Source organism: Rhamphochromis longiceps, linkage group LG20 (genome assembly GCF_057381845.1).
Source record: "Rhamphochromis longiceps isolate RC_006_pf linkage group LG20, R_longiceps_female_GT1.1, whole genome shotgun sequence".
NCBI classification, from domain to species: domain Eukaryota; kingdom Metazoa; phylum Chordata; class Actinopteri; order Cichliformes; family Cichlidae; genus Rhamphochromis; species Rhamphochromis longiceps.
In genome coordinates this window covers 35,321,922-35,341,178 of record NC_140576.1, presented here as the reverse complement: position 1 = coordinate 35,341,178, position 19,257 = coordinate 35,321,922, and the positions used below count along the sequence as shown (strand labels likewise).

The 19,257-nt window shown below is 44.4% G+C and overlaps 1 protein-coding gene across 3 annotated transcripts; it reads right to left on the bottom strand.

Annotated features, from left to right (window-relative positions):
* Nucleotides 1-570: 570 nt before the first annotated feature.
* On the bottom strand, nt 571-18,765 carry tfe3a (transcription factor binding to IGHM enhancer 3a). 3 transcript variants are annotated; one of them, XM_085394700.1, is made up of 12 exons: nt 18,419-18,765; nt 16,218-16,316; nt 16,048-16,107; nt 15,762-15,933; nt 15,172-15,351; nt 9,910-10,062; nt 9,458-9,556; nt 5,686-5,806; nt 4,448-4,504; nt 2,868-2,943; nt 2,391-2,538; nt 571-2,287 (listed from the first exon to the last, which is right to left on the bottom strand). In XM_085394700.1, the coding sequence occupies exons 1-12, from the start codon at nt 18,559-18,561 to the stop codon at nt 1,886-1,888; spliced, it is 1,710 nt and encodes a 569-aa protein (XP_085250826.1). In that variant the 5' UTR covers nt 18,562-18,765; the 3' UTR covers nt 571-1,885. The 3 variants fall into 3 exon arrangements, with proteins under 3 accessions (XP_085250826.1, XP_085250824.1, XP_085250825.1); XM_085394698.1 differs by lacking the exon at nt 9,910-10,062 and having other exon boundaries at nt 18,419-18,763; XM_085394699.1 differs by lacking the exon at nt 9,910-10,062 and having other exon boundaries at nt 16,218-16,352; nt 18,419-18,557.
* Between the last annotated feature and the right edge of the window lie 492 nt (nt 18,766-19,257).

Here is a 19,257-nt window from a genome sequence, read left to right as displayed (position 1 = left end):
CAGCCCAAAAGGTTTTACTGGCCACATCAAGCTCAGTGCTTTTTTCCTGTAATTAAGTTCCTCTTTCCCGTCTTCACCCTTCCTCCATATTTTCCCTGGTATGAAGGCCTGGTTCTGTTGCATATTTTTTTACAGTTATAAAGGTAGGTTTTTTTCCCTACTGCTGCCAAGTGCTGATCATAGAAAGTTGATGGCTTGTGAACTCTGTAATATACAATGTATAGTGCCCTGAGATGGCTGTAGTTATGAATATATGCTATATATTCTTTCTTTGTAGTACACGGCACAGATGACATTAGCAGGAATTAATACTATTGCTTGGCCATGATTTAGTATCACCTGGGAAATTCAATGAATGACATCAGCCCAATAAATGGCCATTATCAACTGTAATAAGTCACTTATACATGACTAGTCGGCACCCTCCACCACCTACTCAAAGTCTTAAAAAAAGTATCATCCAATTACTGATAAATAGAAGAAAACAAAGATTCCAAAGGTGATCTATTAGATGTCAGATAAACAACAAAAACCAGCATTTTAACGTGGTTAATGTTGGTTTTGGAGCCACAAATGTGGCAAACAGTAACTGAAAATGAAATAAAACTAGACACAAACACAAAGATCCCACATGGCACATGAACCGCAGTCTGCAGGCTGTTGTCTGCCATATTTAAGGGAGCGATGTTGGCAGCCATTTGGGCTGATGTTGTGATCGTGCAGTAATAAAGTAACAGAGATCAGCAGAGATCTCATTTATCTTGTGTCTTGGTGTCTCTGTTCCCACATCTTACTAACTTGTCTGCAGTCAGTATTATTTTTCCTAACCAGCATCACCAGCAGAGCACCTTAAATTTCCAACAAAACCCAGACACATTTACATCGGCGACTGTAACATATGAGGAAATCGTTCCACAAACAAACATAGCTGCTAAGATGACACGATTTTAGCTAGAGCTAATTACATCAAGCACAGATAGCAGCTAGCTCTGTACAGTAGCTAACTAAACTAGCAGGTAGGAGAATATGAACAACAGTATGTAACTAGTTAGCTTTTAACGCGAGCACGTTTTAACATTAACAGCTAACTCGACAAGTTCTTGTTTGGTAACCTGTCTGTTATAAGATAGGAGGGTTCCTGAAGACAAAACACCTGCAGCTAAGAGTTAGCTTACAATTAGCCTCAAGCAATGGAAACTGTAGCTGGTTTAATTGAAGGCTAACGATTATAAACTCATCAGCAAGAATTGATTGAAGCTTAAAATGTTAATTTGGCTGCTGTATGAGAAGAGTCTCAATGCTAATAAAACATAAAACTCTAAAGATGAAACAAACTGAAATGAACAGTTTTCTTAAGGATTGGTGGCCGATTACAAAAGTTTCCCTTCTTTTTGCTCTGGACATGGTTTCAATCAGGCAGCGCATATATTAAAAATAAAACTGAATCAAAGTCCTGAAGCTATGCAGACTCCTCTGATCCAATAAAAATCTCTACTCAGTTTTCCAGCACAGTGATTATAGATTCATTTATATTTACAGGAATGAACTGAGGCACAATCAATGTCTCAGTATTTTGACTACTTTATAAAACCTCGTAAATCCACATTTAAGTCACTTTGAGTCTCAGCAGTTCAGGTGAGTGCGTGTGAGGAACCTGAACACAATTTTGACACTGGGGTTTGCAACAACAGCTGTGACAACAACACTTCAGGACAAAGGGGAGTCCCCTGGAAGACATGCTGATGGTTTCTGTTACACTGCATCACCTTGGTGTGTTTTTTGCTTTGTTGATGTCACAGATTGAAAAGCAGTTCCCTAAAAAAAATTAAAAATGAAGTCCCGCCTTCAGTTCTGGCCAATCAGATCCCTGTGCGCGATGGGGTCATCAAAGATCCTCATCCATGCTGAAGCTGCTCCTTCTGCTGCTGGTCTTCGAAGCTCCGCAGGACAGCAGAGGGTCGGACATCACTCCTGCCCCGCTCCCGTCCTCCATCAGGAGGCCCCCCAGGCCGTTCAGGTCAGTCAGCCCCATGTCAGACATCAGGTCTGTGGAGAAAACAGTGGCGGCTCCCTGAGGCTCATCCAGGTCCGTAAAAGTCAGAGCATCCAGACCCAGAGAGGGAGTCACCAGGGAGGAGGAGGAGGGGGAGGAGGAAGAGGAAAAGGGGTGAAGCAGTGGAGGAGAGAGCAGGGTCTGGGGGTCCAGAGAGGAGGAGGAGGACTTCGGGGGAGGTGAGTTGGAGGAGGAAGAGGAGAGGCCATGGACGCGAGCCTGAAGCTCCAACTCCTGCAAAACAAAGAAATTAGAGTTTGTGAAGCTGCAGCTACGTCCATGTGATGGACAAGGACAGTAAATCAGACCACCACCACACCCCGCCCCCTCTGCTCACCTGTATGCGGAGCATCAGCGAATGGTTGGTGCTCTCCAGCCTCCTCTGCCTCTCCTCCATCTCTCGGGCTCTGTGCTGTTCCTTCTGCAGCTTGCGGATGTAATCCACCGACGCCTTCAGGATGGTTCCTTTGTTCCACCTCGTCTCACTAAAACACCAATCACATTCAGTGCCTCGTTAACACACGGCAGGATAACGAGGTGCTGCTGCCAACATGTACAGACATGAGTGCTGAACTAAAAGTAAAGTCTATGTAACAATATATATCAAATTTCAATTTCAAATAAAACTTACAAAGATTATTTAAATGGAAAAAGTCAGCTGTATCATTTTAAATAAGCCAACATCTCACTGATTAATCAAGTGCAAAATCTGTGCCTTTGTCTCTGTAGCCTCTTTATGTCTCTGCTTTTGTTGTACTACTGGTACCAGCAGGAGTGTAAGTGTACAGAGTGTGAGTGTGCAGCGTTTACTAACGGGTCAGAGGATTTAGGGATCAGAGCTCCGAGTTCTTTGATCCGGTCATTGATGTTGAAGCGCCGCCTCCTCTCGACTGTAGGAACACATCGACATTATTTTAGCGTGCAGATGTCAATGCATTCGGCAGGAGTTATACAACTCTGCACGGGAAAAATGTTGCAATAAAAGCAGCAACAGAAGCATTTTGAAACCAAAGGTGACAAAAAACAGGAATAAGAATCAGACAGTCAGCAGATCTCAGGCTTCAGTTAGGACAGATACGTGCCTTCAAATCATCTGCATCAAATTTGAATTTTTACATCAAATATCAAAGTTTTCCTTTAGCAATACTGATTGTTTCTGACCCTTAAAAGTTCACTTCATGGCGTCACACACCTCCCCCCCACCCCACCTCCAACTGGTGTTTTTTTTTTTAATGAAATGCTCCCAGTCACCAGTTTCACTTCTTCAGCTATGAGAGAACAATCAGATGAATGAGTCTCGATCGGATGTTCTCCACATCTTTTATTACAGACGGAGAAAATTCTCTGTTCCCTGCTTCAAACCGAGACGCGCTGCAGCAGAGCGGTATGTGAAGCTGCAAACTCAGGAAGCCGAACTATGCGACGCTCTCTCTCACCTGAAGTTATCTGCTGCCAAGCAGGGCGCGGCTCGAGGCTGGCTCCGAAAGTGAGCCAGTTCTCTTTAGACTTCGTATGGGGGCGGGAGGATGCTAGGACTTCCTTCTGCTAACTGGAGTCAATGAAGTGGAAGCCTAAACTGTTTGTGCTTTTGGAGCATTTAAATTATACTATGTGACAAATATACGACTTACTGTGAAGTACGGATCATCCAGGAGGTTTGTGATATAGTTTTAGGGAGTCACAGTGTTTTATCAGTCTGTGCTGAGCTGATATCTCTGCCTGTGCAGGATACCTGCACACTTCATTGATGCAACTTCCTAACAAAGCTCAGTGTTCACACTGACAATAAACTGGGCTTCACTGCAAACTCTGAAGCCCTCAACAAAGACTGCTGAGGATCTTTAACATCTGCTGGATGATGCTCAGGATGTTTTATGAGTCTGCAGTGGCCACAACAGACTCAATAAACAGATCCACAGTCCAGTAACTTTGTGGATGTGGAGGTGACAGAAAGGACGTGTTAAAACATAGAACGTCACACCTGTGGCCACCTCCGCCTCGTAACACTGTCATGACTTGTATTTTGTCTATATTGAACATGATATTTATGATGTGAATATTTAAACTGAATTGAAGATTTAGTAGTTTAATTTGTTTTTAATAATCTTTTATAGAGAGTTTACGTTTCTTACTGCTTTTCTTTTAAGACACGTTTTCCAGTCGGCTCAGACCGACCAACATGCTGCGAAGTAGCCAAAGATTTCTCTCTATAGTGGAGCGTGCACGTGTGTCGGCACAAGTATGTCAGTCAGTTTTGTAAAACTGAAGCATGTCAGGAATCAGAAACACCTGAAACCTGCAGGTTCACATCTACCTCTGAGATCTGCTGAAAGAATGCCACACAGTAACACACAAATATTTTACTGGCTGGTGGAGTAATACTGCCGTACTCACTGAGGTTGTGATTGTCCTTCTTCTGTCTTTCTTTAATCAGAGCTTTGGACTCCACCTCTGCAACAACAACATCAAAAATCAATCGCAATCAATATTCGATTGATCAATCATGAGTTCATCGTGAGTGACTTTTCTCTGCTGCAGCAACAGCTGTCAGTTCTGTTTCATGTGTTTTTTAATGTCGCTTGTTTTGTAGCGTAGAAACAGCAGAATGTCAGTTTCAGCTTGGACAAAAAGTTCATGTTGACTGAACAGGAAGTTGGAACTGATGATGTGGGAAAATACGAGTGGCTGCCGTGGCCGTGTGTGCGTGTTCAGAGGAAGTCGTGATGTTGACTCATCAAAATTAAGAACACATTTTCAGCCAGGAGGAACAAGAGGGAAGCACAGAGGGAAACACAGAGCGAAGGGCCTCGCTCCCGGCACGCTGGAACGATGCAACGCGACGACAGACATAAATCGTCGTGAAGGAGCAGCCAATCACAGCAGCTCACTCCTGCAAGGAGTCTGTGTTTTACAATGCTTTCATCTGAAAAGCTTTCATGTAAACTGTGTTTGTGGTCACTGTGACGCCCCCTGCAGGTGATTTAATGCACTCGGAAGACCTCAAAGTCTAATCAGAGGCTGCATATTTATAAGTTTCTGTCTGCAGCTCGAGCTCCTGGAAATCACGTATGGTGAAAATGCTTCCTTGTCCAGCTGACAAACATCCTCTTTGATGAGAAGTCTGCAGGTTCACAGCCTGACTGATGCATAACTGCCAAGTAGCAACTCCAGGGCTGAAAACTGAAGCCAACACAGCAAAGCCCAAAATTGCCGTTCCCCTAATGACCACTTAAAGCTGGCTCTAAAAGCAAGTAAACCCTACAGACCTCCGTGTTGAAATGTCCAGCTTCAGAGCAGAAACAAACATCTTTACAGCCTGAAACAACAAATGATGTTGCTGCGAATTGCACTCGCTGAAATGGAATAATACTGTGCAGTGTGGTACTACCCTTCTAGCATTTTGTTCATCTGTTAGCGCCAATTAACAGCTCGCTAACCAAGCTTGCTAGGTTTAAAACTTAGCACTCCCTCCTCATATCCAAGTATGGTTGCTTCTGGCTCCAGAAAGATAGCAACCCAACGTGATGAAGCTAAAGCACAAAATGCAGAGTCCACAAAGCCCAACTGTCCATCATCTTTCATCGACAGTCTATGGTATCTGGTAACATGTAACCTGAGTGTGTGATATTTACCAGTCAGCTCTCTCTTGACGGCATGCAGGTTGGCCGGGCAGCTGTTACTAATGGTAAGCGTAGGCATGGTGTTCCCGACGCTGCCACCATACCCGTCCAGCAAGTTCTCAGGATCAGGGAGCTGCATGGACCAATCAGAGCACAGAATCAGATGAGTGACAGGTAGATTATCCCCCCTCCTCCTGTCAACAGCGAAGTCCAGAAAACACACATTTATGCACAAACACACACACACACGTCACTCTGGTGAGTCTGAGCAGCTAACCTGCTGTCACAGAGGTCAGAGGTCACAGTTTCTGCAATCAGCTGCGGTTAGTCAAACCACCACCGTGGATGGACTACTGAGCAACTGGACACTGAATCAGGAGCCTCCAGTTAAGTGTTCCGCGACAACTTTAAAACCACGCTGAACTAAAACTGTTTTTTCCTGAGCTCTGTGTAGCCGATGAACTGTGGAGCAGAAATGAAACGTGTGCTGGTTTAAGGTCTGACTTTTCTGTCAGCTCTCATCAACTAAAGTCAGAAACTGAGGAATCTGCTGATCGAACAGGAAGCTGTGCTAACAACTGGCTCGCAGATAACAGGGACAGAAACAGAAACCAGCTCCTCCCGGCCTGGACGGTCTGTTTGGGGACGAATCTCCTCTACGGGCACATTTTTAAGAGCTTCATCAACATTTTAGCTTCTTTATATTTTCATTTGAGATCAAAATACAAAAATGACAGTAAATCAGGGCCTGGCTGTGAGTTTTATTTCATGCTATTTTATACAAATAACCTAAAAAAAATGTGACAGACTAATTTATTTATTTATTTTTAACCTTATTTTATTGTCATTTTAATTGTATTTGGTTACTCTTTGGAACTAAATCTTTACTTACTATAATTATGCTGAAAAATGTACTGTGTCAAAGTTTACCAAGAAAAGAGATTTTATAGCGACATTTGAGGTTCAATCGTATCTGAAGTCAAAGGTTTCCAATCATCATTTCCACTTCTTGGACTCAACTAAAGTAGCTGTGACTGCTTCCGTCCAAATGATCTAATAATCCACACTTTCTTCTGACTGGCCGGCTTCCAGCAGCCTACAGAGGGGCAGCACTGAGTGCTAGCTGTACTTGGTGGCTGTGCTTTGTTTTTTGTGCGTGACCGCATAAAATATATAATATAAAATAACTCGAGCAATATGAATCTCGTTCATAATTAATATGAACATCAGGCTTTGTAACATTACATATATGACAGAAAATACTGGACGAGTGGAACAATTCCTCTTTAAACTGGGATTTACTACAAATTCAGTTCCCTACCACACAAACCCAGTTAGAGATATCATTAGTTTATGGGTACCCTCGATTTTAACTAAAAGATTTCTTAAAATATGGAATCAGAGCGCATTAAGAGCACAGCCAAAGCTAAAACAGCCTGAAAGAGGAAGAAATGCAAATCTCGCCAGACCACAATACAAACCAAGAAGTTGATCTTTATTAGAGAGGCGGGTGAAATGAAAGCTAACGGCTGACATAATTCCAGCACAGAGAAAAGTATTAATTTAGATTAATACATTTTAAATAATAGCCGAGCACTTTCTTTTACTGCAGCGACTTAAACTGTAAGTCAGACAACAAATCAGCCGCTGAGTTTATCTTGTGTTGCAGCCTGTTGAGCAGAAACTTCAGTTGAATGAATGCTGACTGACTACCGTGCGTATCGGCACAGCCCTGCAGCTCAGAGCTCCTCTTATCATCTTTCTAGGAAACGCCAGCTTTCCTTAAGAACTCAAATTTAAACAGCAGGCACTTTCAAAAGAAAAATCTGATTCTGGGCACCAAAGGGAGCAGGAAACATCTGGAGGCTACAGCCAAACTGCAGCAGATTTATAGAGAAATTACAAGAAAGGTTTCCAGAGAATGAAAAAAGTTAGGATTAAACAGATAAGCCTATAAAACATTTAAAAAGCAGCTGAGAGTGATGTGTTTAAAGTATAAAAACAATGCAAACCAGCAGACACGGCATCAATCTGGATGAATAACCCAGTTTTAATCGGTTTTCTCTTTAAGGCGACTATGCTGCATTTCCTCAATGAGCAGCTGCAGTCCAGAGGTCAGAGGTCAAACTTTCCCCAAACTCAAAAAATACAAGCTGGACATTTTACCTCTGATTTAATCCTCCTCTTCTCATGGTCGGGCAGTAACACCAAAATCCTCATCTTGCTAATTGCACACAAACACACATGCAAACAAACACACACACACACACACACGGACAGACACACAGCGAGTCGCTGAGCTGCTGCTGAGCTTCCCCTTTCTGTTCAGACAACTGTTTAAAAATGAGGAAACGTCTCTTTAAGAAAGAAAGCAAAAAAAGAAAACTCCCAGAGAGCTTTATTATCTGCCTGACACACGCACCGTGTGTCTCCACCCACAAAAACGAGGAAGTCTGGAAAGCTGAACTGATACTCTCTGACAGCCTCTTCCACCTCCACTGTCACTGCAGCTTCACACATACGAAACATCTGCATTTCCTCCAGGTGATGGCCAGCAGGGGGCGACAGAACCCACACAAAAAAGTCAGGCTGTATTTAGATTACCTTAATTCTGCCTTGATTCTTTGCCTCAGTAATGTTCCTGATGAGTCTTCTAATCTGACATGTTGTCAAACATGTGGCTCGGGGGCCAAAACTATCTCACCAATAGGACAAATCTGGCCCACAGCAGCTGTACAGCAGTCATTCATAACACCAAAGTCTTTCAGCTGTGAGGACAGGAGTGAAAATATTTGGATAATGAATTAAAACTGAAGTTAATTCATTTAAATGAGCTTTAACCATGGAGTGAAATAGTATTATTGTTTGTTAAAACTTTAAACCAGAATGAAAGCCAAGGGCTGACGCTGAAATGAAACTGGGCCACTGAGCTGCTCACAACATTGCTGAGATCCTGATTATTTAATATGATAACCCACAGACTTAAAAACTTTATTAAAGACTTAATAAAATATATAGAAATATACTGAAATTTCATCAAAATAAACTAAATTAAAAACATGTGTGAACTGAATTAAACATGAGTCAGCCTGCAGGGAAGTGAAACTGGACTTTGTATCCGAGTATGTAATACCAACGTGTACCACAGGAGAGGTCAGCCAACCAGTGTATCATCCATCCAATCTGCCCTGAGCACAACATGAGAAACAAAGGAAGCAGCAGCCGTAAAGGACAGGCGTTTGAGTGAATGGCACATCAAACAGTGACTGAAGCACCTGGAAAGAACTCCTTTTCACCACCAGCACAAACTCTCAGAAAGAACCCACGCTCGATTGCAGAGAAGAGATCAAATCTAGAGCGAAACAATAACAAAAACCGGAGTAGTTTTCCACAGCTACACTAAAAGCCTCTGATATAAAAAGCTGCCCCCTGGTGGTGAAAGCTCAAGTTACATTTTTGCAGAAGGTAATTTTAAAAAGTTCCTCGTTAATAACTGAACAAGGGAACAGGGTTGTATTTCCCAATGTGACCTGATGGGGGCAGTGTTGCTTGAGCTCAGACACGATCATCAGAAGTGGGTTTGGTTTGTTTTATTGTTACAGTAACACGTCACAGCTCCAGCCGGTGTGGTGTTTTCCTTCATGTTGGAGGGGGCGGATGATGATGATGATGATGGGGAGGAGTTTGTTTCTGTTTGTCGGTTAGTCATCACGTCGTTTAAAAGTAAAACCAGAGAATGCACCGTGTGATGTTTTCGAGTGTGTTTGTGCACGTGTTGCGTTACCGTGTTGGCGAGCTGCAGCTCCGAGTCGATCAGCGTCAGAAACTCGTCGTTCAGGCTCGAATCCAGGCTGATGATGTCATCGACGATGATGTCTTCTACCTGAATGAACCAATCACAGAGCAGATGAGCATTGTGTCACCTCGGGTAATTAGTGTGAATGCTATTTAAGCATTAACAGTATTAACAGTATAGCTCCTTTGATCGGCTCCATCACCTAGTGGGGGTGGGGGGGTCATAGTTTGGTCCCGCCTTCACTGTTGTGATTGGTGTGGGGGTAGGGACAGGCTTAGGGCGTCGGGGGGGTTCCCCGGAGGCATCTTCCTTGGGGGGCTCAACCCAGGGTAGCGGTCATGTCCGGTTGGGGGCTCTTTTGGCTCTCGGGTGACTGTTTCCTTGTGGCTGCGTGCAGGGGGCTAGGGGAGGGTCTGTGCTGACGGACGTGGGTTACTTACCTGGTAGCCTGTCTGACCCTGGGTGGGTCCGGGATGGGCGTGAGGTTCTGGGGGCGCTCCGTCTCTGGGCTGGGGCCCGGGCTGGGCCTCGGGGCCTTGGGTCCTGCCCCTCCCTTCCTTCCCTCCCCATCTCCAGCTGCCTCCCTCTTCCCGCTCCACCACAACCAAATCAAATCAAATCAAATCACTTTTATTGTCACATCACATGTGCAGGTACATTGGTACAGCACATGTGAGTGAAATTCTTGTGTGCGAGCTTCACAAGCAACAGAGTTGTGCAAAATACAATAATGTAAACAAGCAAAATACAAGAATGGCTACATCTGAAACTAATAAATATATGTACAATATATAATAGTATATGCATTTCTGGATGTGTATACTAAATATTTTTCTACGTGTGTGTGTGTGTGTGTGTGTGTGTACACATATTTTACAAATTAAATAGAGTAAACAATGAATAGAATATATAAAATAAATAAAATAAAATAAAATATACAGAGTTGAATATGTGCAAAACAGTGGCATTACTGTACAGTATGGAGTGCATAATGTTAAAGTTCCAGTAGTGAAGCTGAGGTGTCTATGACGTGTTCAGCAGTCTGATGGCCTGGTGGAAGAAGCTGTCTCTCAGTCTGCTGGTACGGGACCGGATGCTGCAGAACCTCCTTCCTGATGGAAGTAGTCTGAACAGTTTATGGCTGGGGTGACTGGAGTCCTTGATGATCCTCCCCGCTTTCCTCAGGCACCGCGTCCTGTAGATGTCTTGGAGGGAGGGAAGCTCACCTCCAATTATCCGTTCAGAGCACCGCACTACTCGCTGGAGAGCTTTGCAGTTGTAGGCGGTGCTGTTGCCATACCAGGTGGTGATGCATCCAGTGAGGATGCTCTCAATGGCACAGTGATAGAAGGTCCTGAGGATGCGGGGGCTCATGCCGAATCTTTTCAGTCTCCTGAGAAAGAAGAGGCGCTGCTGCGCCTTCTTCACTGTTTTGTTTATGTGTACTGACCACGTAAGATCCTCAGCCAGGTGTACTCCAAGGAACCGGAAGCTGCTCACTCTCTCCACAGCAGCGCCGTTGATGGTGATGGGGGTGTGTACTTCTCTGCACCTCCGGAAGTCCACTATCAACTCCTTTGTCTTTGCGACGTTGAGGGTGAGATGGTCGTCCTGACACCAGTGGGTCAGGGCGCTGACCTCCTCCCTGTAAGCCGTCTCATCACTGTTGGTGATAAGACCCACCACTGTAGTGTCGTCCGCAAACTTCACAATGATGTTGGAGCTGTTAGTGGCTGTGCAGTCGTAGGTGTAGAGTGAGTACAGGAGAGGGCTCAGTACACACCCCTGTGGAGCACCAGTGTTCAGTGTGACGGGGGATGAGGTGATGCTGCCCAGTCTGACCACTTGGCGTCTGTCAGACAGGAAGCTAAGGATCCAGCTGCAGAGGGAGCTGCTCAGTCCTAGATCCTGCAGTTTCCTGTCCAGCTTCGAGGGAACGATGGTATTGAATGCTGAGCTGTAATCTACAAACAGCATTCTCACATACGTGTCTCTCTTCTCCAGGTGTGACAGGGCAGTGTGTAGTGTCAGGGCTATGGCATCATCAGTGGACCTGTTGTGGCGGTATGCGAACTGTAGAGGGTCCAGTGAGGGTCCACACATGCAGGGCCTTGGAGTAGGGGTATGTCACCAGGGTGCAGAGGAGGCTACCCCCCCGTCCCCTTCTGGCTGCCTCTGCCTCAATTTTATCCCACAACTTAGACATTCACATTACTCACACTCTCATTACACATACATATAGGATCTTGGGGGTGGGCACAATCACGGAGTCCAAATTACCATCAGGGTGTACACCTCACCCCTGGCGTCGTTGCCCACCTCTCAATTTTGAATACACGTAGACATTGAGGGCTAGCAGGAGGGACTATGCGCTTACCTGCTGCTCTCTGGCAGGTAGCTCCATGCCCTCCTGGGTTTTAAATGCACCTTAGAACACACATGCATCAACACTACAATGAGCGGGTGGAGGGAGGTTTGGAGTCTTCTCTCACCCCCATTCTCTGCGACCTGCTGGAGCAGGGGGGCTAGGAGGAGTTGGCCGTCCGACTGCGGTCTGGAGTGTGGGGCCTCCCTGCTGCTGCGGAGTCGGGGCGGTCTGCCTCTCCCCACCGCAGGGAAAAGGGTAACACCACCTGGGTCTGGGTGCAGTTCCCCCCTCCAGGGGCAAGGGTACCTAGACCCAGTTCTTAGAGTACGCTTGGGGAGTGTGATCGTGTGTACAGCGTCTCTTTATGTCTGTCTCCACGTTGGTTGAGTGTGGAGTAAGTGCATATGAGAGCATGAGGGTGGGAATGGATGTTTGTGTCTGTGTGTGTCTATATGTCAGGTTGGGTGTCAGGCGCCACCTCTCTGGGGACATCTCAGGCCCTCCAAGGTTTGGAGGCCTATCTCCACCCACCCCCACTTCCCCTGCCAGTGGCGGACTCCCTCAGGTGTCGGTGCGTTGGTGGTTCTTTGTGTCTGGGGGTGGGCGTCCGGGTACACACTGGCTCACTCCTTGGCGGCCGTTTATCGGGGCCTGGAGCCTGGGGCTCGCTCGGGCCACTTCGGAGGTGGGATGCCCCCGGCCTCTCGGCCTGGGGCTCGGTCACTCAGGCACAGCTGGCTGCCGGCGGAGCTCACGGGCGCGTCACTGCAACTCCCCCTGGCTTCTGCTCCGCGGCTGCTGAGTGAGCCCTCATCTGGGACTCTCCTCAGCTCTTACTGGGACAGTGGAGCGGCTGCCCCTCTGTTGGTCTTCCTTGGTCTCTTGTGTTCTGGGAGCCCCTGGATGTCTGGAGCTTTGATCTCCTCCATACCTGCTTCATACCCTGGAGGACGGGGCTGTGGCCCCCCCACACTCCCTAGCAGATCATTACATGGAGAAACCTTTGGAATGCAAGCATGCTGATCCACACAGGTATGCACACAGGTGTACACACGGGTATTCACAGACGCGGACTACAGCTTTCTTGGCTGCTGCCTCAAAGCACATTGTGCGCTGTCTATCCTGCGTGCTGCACAATATCGTTTATTATTTAGTATCTACTGATATCTACTGCTAGCTAGTTTATTGTGATGGTGCCGTTTTTTTTTATTATGTTGCTCTTTGTTGTTTGCTTTCTCTTCTGTTTTTTTCTCCATACAGGTGACCCAGGTGTTTTGTTTTTTTTGTTTGTTTGTTTTTTTCTCTCTTCCCCCCCTTCTCACCGTCTCTTCTCCCCTTTGGTTTTCTTTCTCTCCCCCTCTTTCTTTCATTCTCTCTCCCTGTCCTATCCCCCAGTCATGTCTGTCCCGTTTGTAGCAACTGAAAACAAAATAAATTCATAATTATAATAAAGGTCAATCAAATGGACCAATATGGCAAGGCCATGATGATCCACTTGGTAAAATAAATCCGCTTGGCATCTTTCTTTGCCTTGAGACAACAATTCTGATGGCTAAAGATCCAAACGGGACACAAAAATAAATAAATAAATAAATAAATAAATAAATAAATAAAGCATTAACAGTATTGAGATCCTAATCTTCATTATTATACACAATTTGAGTTAATCTGGTTCAGCTTTGCTCCACTGGTCAATGTAGAGTCTGCACACCAGGCACTCTTTAATGTCTGTTGCCACTTCTTTCTTGGTTACCATGGTGACACCTCTCTACTTCTATATAAATACACGTATTTCGTGCTGAAAGCTGCATATTTGTGCTCAGCATCAGGAAACATCTAAAACAAAGTCACGCCCTGGTCGCTCCTCCTGATGATGAAATCAGTTTTTGCTGAATTATGCCAGAAGTCTCAAACCCAACACCGTGCCTCAGAATACCATATTTTACTTTTCTGGCTGCAAAGAGGCTTTTTTTTTTTTTTTTTTTTTAAATTAAACTAGTTTTTAAAAATCTGTTATCTCTGAATAAAAAGGGAGGATTTTGTGTTTTAAGGTGACTCATGTTTTAAAACTGACTCAGATCCTCTGGAAGAGTCGACTCAGCAGACTCAGACGGGAAGGCTGCTGCTGGCTGACTGAATGAATAAAACAAGTGAAATGCTCCTTTAAACTGTCACTGCAGGTTTTCTTCTTATGTCTCTATTTTGCCCTCTCTCTTCCTTCCTGCTGCCTTTCATCCAGAGATGAATCAGACCCGGGGGGACGATTCAGTGCTCAAAATGCATTTGGAGGAGAGAAGAAGATGCTGAAATGTCTTCTCAGACGTGACACATAAATGAGGCGTGAAACACGGCGAGTATAGAAGCTATGGTGGGAAATAGAGATGCTCTTATTGTATGTTGAAGGGATTTAGATAAAGCTTTCAATGATGGATAAACAGAGAAATGAGAGTTTCAGAAGCTGTCACTGTGTTTTTGTAGAAACCCAAAGCACATGACAGCCTGTTTACCTCATTGTGTGTTTCTCACTTTCTAGGTCTGGGTGTCAAAGCACAGCAAGCTAGAAACATTTTTACATAAGACACAGGAGGCAACAGCACTGATATGCTTTGATGTTATATAAGGTGTTTCTTTAGTAAAGCTGTACCTGTGTTTGCATCTTTACTCTCATTGCACTCTCCACGTTGCAAAGCCGGGACTCAGTTCTCCCTCAGTAACCTCAAGCTCATTCTCAGAAATCCCCTGCAGCTTTACCTTTGTAATAATCACATGTGTGCCAACAGTCAACACATGTGTTTGCTTATGTTTTGTGGAAATCTATACAGAGGAAATGGCTCCTTTTAGAGCCACCAGACTTTACTTGCGAAAACAATCATTTTACTGTGCACAGAATGGGATTCACTCTGAGTGAGCTGAGCATGTTATTTCAGATCCAGGCTAACCCAGCAAAATACCAAAGGCACACACAAACTGCAGTTCCTCTAGTGGCCACTGGAGGCTCAACCCAACAGTGAGTCAATCTCCATGAAAATGTCGAAATTTACAGCAGAAGTTTACAACCTGAGCAAACACAGTTTTGGCCTCTCTGGATAGTTTGTTTCATAGCAACTGTACTGTGGGTCAATTCTTTCATAACTCATCCAACTGGATGCCAGTAAGACAAACCAACCAGTAAACCAACAGTTTTTAAACACTACTTCTGATTATTTTCACTTCATTTTTCTTACAGATGTTTTTAATAAGAGTTGCTGATACAAAAATACCAAAGTATACTTCACATAACACGATTCAGTCTAAAAATAAAGCCTGTTTGTTTGTTCACATGTTTATTTCTTACTTCCTGTTTGGGGCTCCCGTCCATTGGCTGTCCAGGGGTGGAACCCAGCTGGGGGGAGTGGCTTGCCACTGCAGCCTGCTGCTGATTGGCTGTCTTGGTGGTGGACAGGTACTGACGGACCTGCTGCCTCTGAGCCTGCTGGATGTGATACCTGGTGGGATTCTCCAGGTGAGTCTGCACCTGAGGGCCAAGAGTGAAGATTTAAAAGACTTAAAATGTTGCAAACGATAACTGTATACATATAAAGCTAGCAGGTCGTGTCCATACATAGCATTTTAGCACATTGTTGAGATTTAGCCAATAGATTTTAGGGAAAGGACTTCAAATTGCATCGGCTAATCAGTTTTCACAAAAGCAAATAAGATTTATAAGCTAATAAATCATCAGACAATAACAAACGGCTATCTGAAGGGTGTGCTATGACGCGCTGATTAAAGGGTTAGCCAGGTGTGTTTAGCTTTAAATACTTTTTATATTTGTTTGCATATTTAAACAATAAATGTAGTCAAAGTCGATATTTTATTTTTTTGTGCAGTACGTTCACTGGCGTCCATTTTCTGACACCTCTCGTTTCAGTTTACTCCACGCACCTTTAGCACCTCCACAGGGACCTGAGCAGGAGGTATGCAGGAGGAGGGCACCGAGACGCAGATGGGCGAGGAGGAGTCGGAGAAGCGAAGAAGCTGCTGTTGCTTCTTCTGCGTCTCTTTATGCTCCTCCTCCAGAGCCTGCTGACGCATCAGATCCTGACGCATCAAAACCCTACAGGAGGAGTAAGGAGGTGGACGTTATCGACAGTGCTTGTGAGAGCGCCCTCTGGAGGACAGAGAGATGAGCGAAGACAGGAACGAAAGAAGAAGTGGGGGAGTTGTATACCTCGATGACATCACTGACGGCAGTGAAGAAGATGAAGAGGAGGGAGCTGCTGCTGATGAACTGAAGACAGAAATGACAGCACACTTTAGTTATCATAATCAACAGGTGGTGTAGGTGGTGTTGGAGGAGTCACCTGTAGAATCCATACTTTGAGGTCAGAGCTGTGTTACCTGATGCTGATTGGCTGACTCTTGATTTCATAGAAGGTGTCGCAGTCAGATGGCAGCAGACCGTCGACCTCGATGTCAGCAACGATCCCAGACTCCACTCTGAGGGGCAGAGACAGAAATCAACCAATCAGCAGCCTGAGAGACAGACACAATTATCCAATCAGCATTTAAACCAGCATTTTTCAATGTACAGGAAAGAGAGACAATACATTTGATGCAAGAGCCATCGTCATTTCCACCTTGTTACAATGATTACATTTAAATTGTGTGTGCGCTCCTGCTTATCTGATGTTTACCTCCAAGTTTAACAGCTCTTCATATGTTCAGTTTGGAAATAAACGAAAAAAACCCTGAGACATGGCAGTAAAAAGTCCAGCCTTTCACCACAGTTATAAATACACTGCAGCGTTTGTTTGAGACTCACTTCTTAGAGTGATAGAAATATTTTTATACAGAGAAGAAGAATGTGGAGGAACAACATCTGTCAGCTGTTAGGCTTTACCACTTCCTGTGTTTGGGTGCATGAGCATGAGTGCTTGTAAGGCTGCTTCATGGGGACCCAAATCAGACTGAAGACTTGTGAGGACATGTCTGCTCTGTGGATAAGCTTTATCAAGTTGGGACAAACTTTGACGTCTCACAAACCTTTAAAGCAAGACATTTTCAAAATGGAGACAAGTTTTGCAAAGTAGGGACATTTGGCCAGAATGGGGACGTTTTCATGAAAGTGTGAACAGCTGTGAGACATTCAGACAACTCTGGAAAATGGTGATTTTTAGTTGCAAAAATGGGGACATTTACACAAAGTGGGGACATTTTACGGAATGGGGATGTTTGCATGAAAATGCGAATCACTGTGAGACATTCAGACAACTCTGGAAAATGTTAACTTTTTGCCGCATATTTTTGAAACATGTATTTATTAATGTAAAGTGGGGACATTTGTGAATTTGGAAAGATAGAAAATTTTTAAATAACAGGATTTTAAGGGCTTGAAGGCTTCTTCGATAATGGAATGTATGGAAAACCTTTCAGTGTACATTTTGCAAACATATTAGATTCTGACATGGTGGGGACATTACAACAGGTCCTCACTGTCTGCAACACATGATGTGACTGATGGTCCTCACAAAGACAGAGGGACAAACGAGTGTTTAGAGAATTTCTTCTGCTGAGTCACTTCCTGCTGTTCCATGCTCATACACAACCCCACCCCCACCATAGACACATACCAAGACCCCCACCCTTCTCCACTCTCCTCCCCTCAGACAGTTGGGAAACACTCCTGCTTGTTGTTACTTTTGCTTTCTCTCTCACCGCCAACATCACTTCTGTGTGTGTGTGTGTGTGTGTGTGTGTGTGTGTGTATATTGTGAGCTTAAGTGCTGCTTCTGTGGTAAGGGCAAGCCAAGACTGAACATGTCATGGCGCTTAAACCTTTTCCAACTATCATCAACACAAATCAAGAGAACACAACAAACTCCATTCATGACTTCAGCCATTTAAAGTTTTTCTGCACCTCAGAAAACCAATCGGAAGACAACCTTTGAATTTTTAGGGATGGCATATGACATATGTATTTAAAAATAAATATAGATTATACACAAAGGTGAATTTTCTTTTGTGTGTGTGGATATTTTATATAAGTTGGGGAGGACTAGGCTGGCCCTATCTGTGTCTCCTGGGAAAATAACAGGAGCTGCAGCAGCTCCATAGATGACTCAATAGATCAGCAAGCAAAGAGGGTCAGAGGTCGAAGGTCAGGCAGTGCAAACAACAACTTGATGATCATCATTATCCCATCACACACACTCAGCACTTTACACGTTCAGAGCTGAGGTACTCGGAGAGCACTTCACACCAAACTTCATTCATAAACTGTTAAATTTAGACTTTACCTGGCTACAAAATAATAGTGAAACGCGTTTTAAACTCTTCCAGTTTTACAGTTACACCGAAATATTTCATAGGAGGCTTTAACAGCACCAGTCTGTAATAAACGTTAAACAGTAACTTGTTTACAGCACAGGTCATGAATGTAAGGGGGGAAACTGCACGCCTGAACTCTCCCTGCAGTCTCTTTCACGGACATTATTCTTTTATTATGAGTTAATACCATAGATTTTAACCCAGGAGCTTCTCCCCGCGGCACGAGTAACGGTGTAAAAAAAAAAAAACAGAAAAAAAACTTCCTGACTCACCGGACCACGTTGAGAGTTTCCGCCGGGTCCAGGATGACAAACACGGTCTGCGGCTGCAAGACGCCGGCCTCCGGCTGCTCCGGCTCGGCTCCGCTGCAGCTCCCCTGCTCGCTCCGGACCTGCTCCGGGATAACGGCTGACATCTCTGCGGACTCCGAAGAAGAAAAGGAGAAGCTCTTTATCTCCCAGCAGCCACTGCGAGATCAAAGTCTCAGAGGGGCAGCAGAGGAACCTCGATCCGGTCCAGACCCTTTAACTCCACACGGAGGAGAAGACGAGGATGATGAAAACGAGGACGACTCAGGTTCAAGTTCTCAGTAAAGATGAAGAGACAGACTGAATCACAGACAGCTGTCAGCCCAGAAAAACACCACATAGAACAGACCCACACTTCCGAGTAAATAAAACTCCGCAAAACAGTCGAGTAGGTGCATTCATTAAACAGAACCTGCAATATGCAATCTGTGTGTCTATGCCTGTCAGCGGATTGAAGATATTTATCTCCTATAGATCATCTATTACTCCAGTAATTCGTCCATAAAAGTCAATTTATGCTAAAACATTTTCCCCGAAACGTATGAATATTTTGGGTGATTTTAAACCAGGTGAAACAAACATATTTGCACATATTTTCTAGTCTGGTGCCCCATTTTTATACTGGATATTTTTTCTTATAATATTTATTTTGTGATATTTATTTGTTTAAACGAAATTTAAATTTAACGAAATTAGATTACTGATGAAATTATTTTAGTTTAATTTGTCAATTAATTAGTTAAAACCTAATTATTTGTAATATCAAGTATAAAAGGTTCAGGTCCTTCTCCACAAAATTAAAT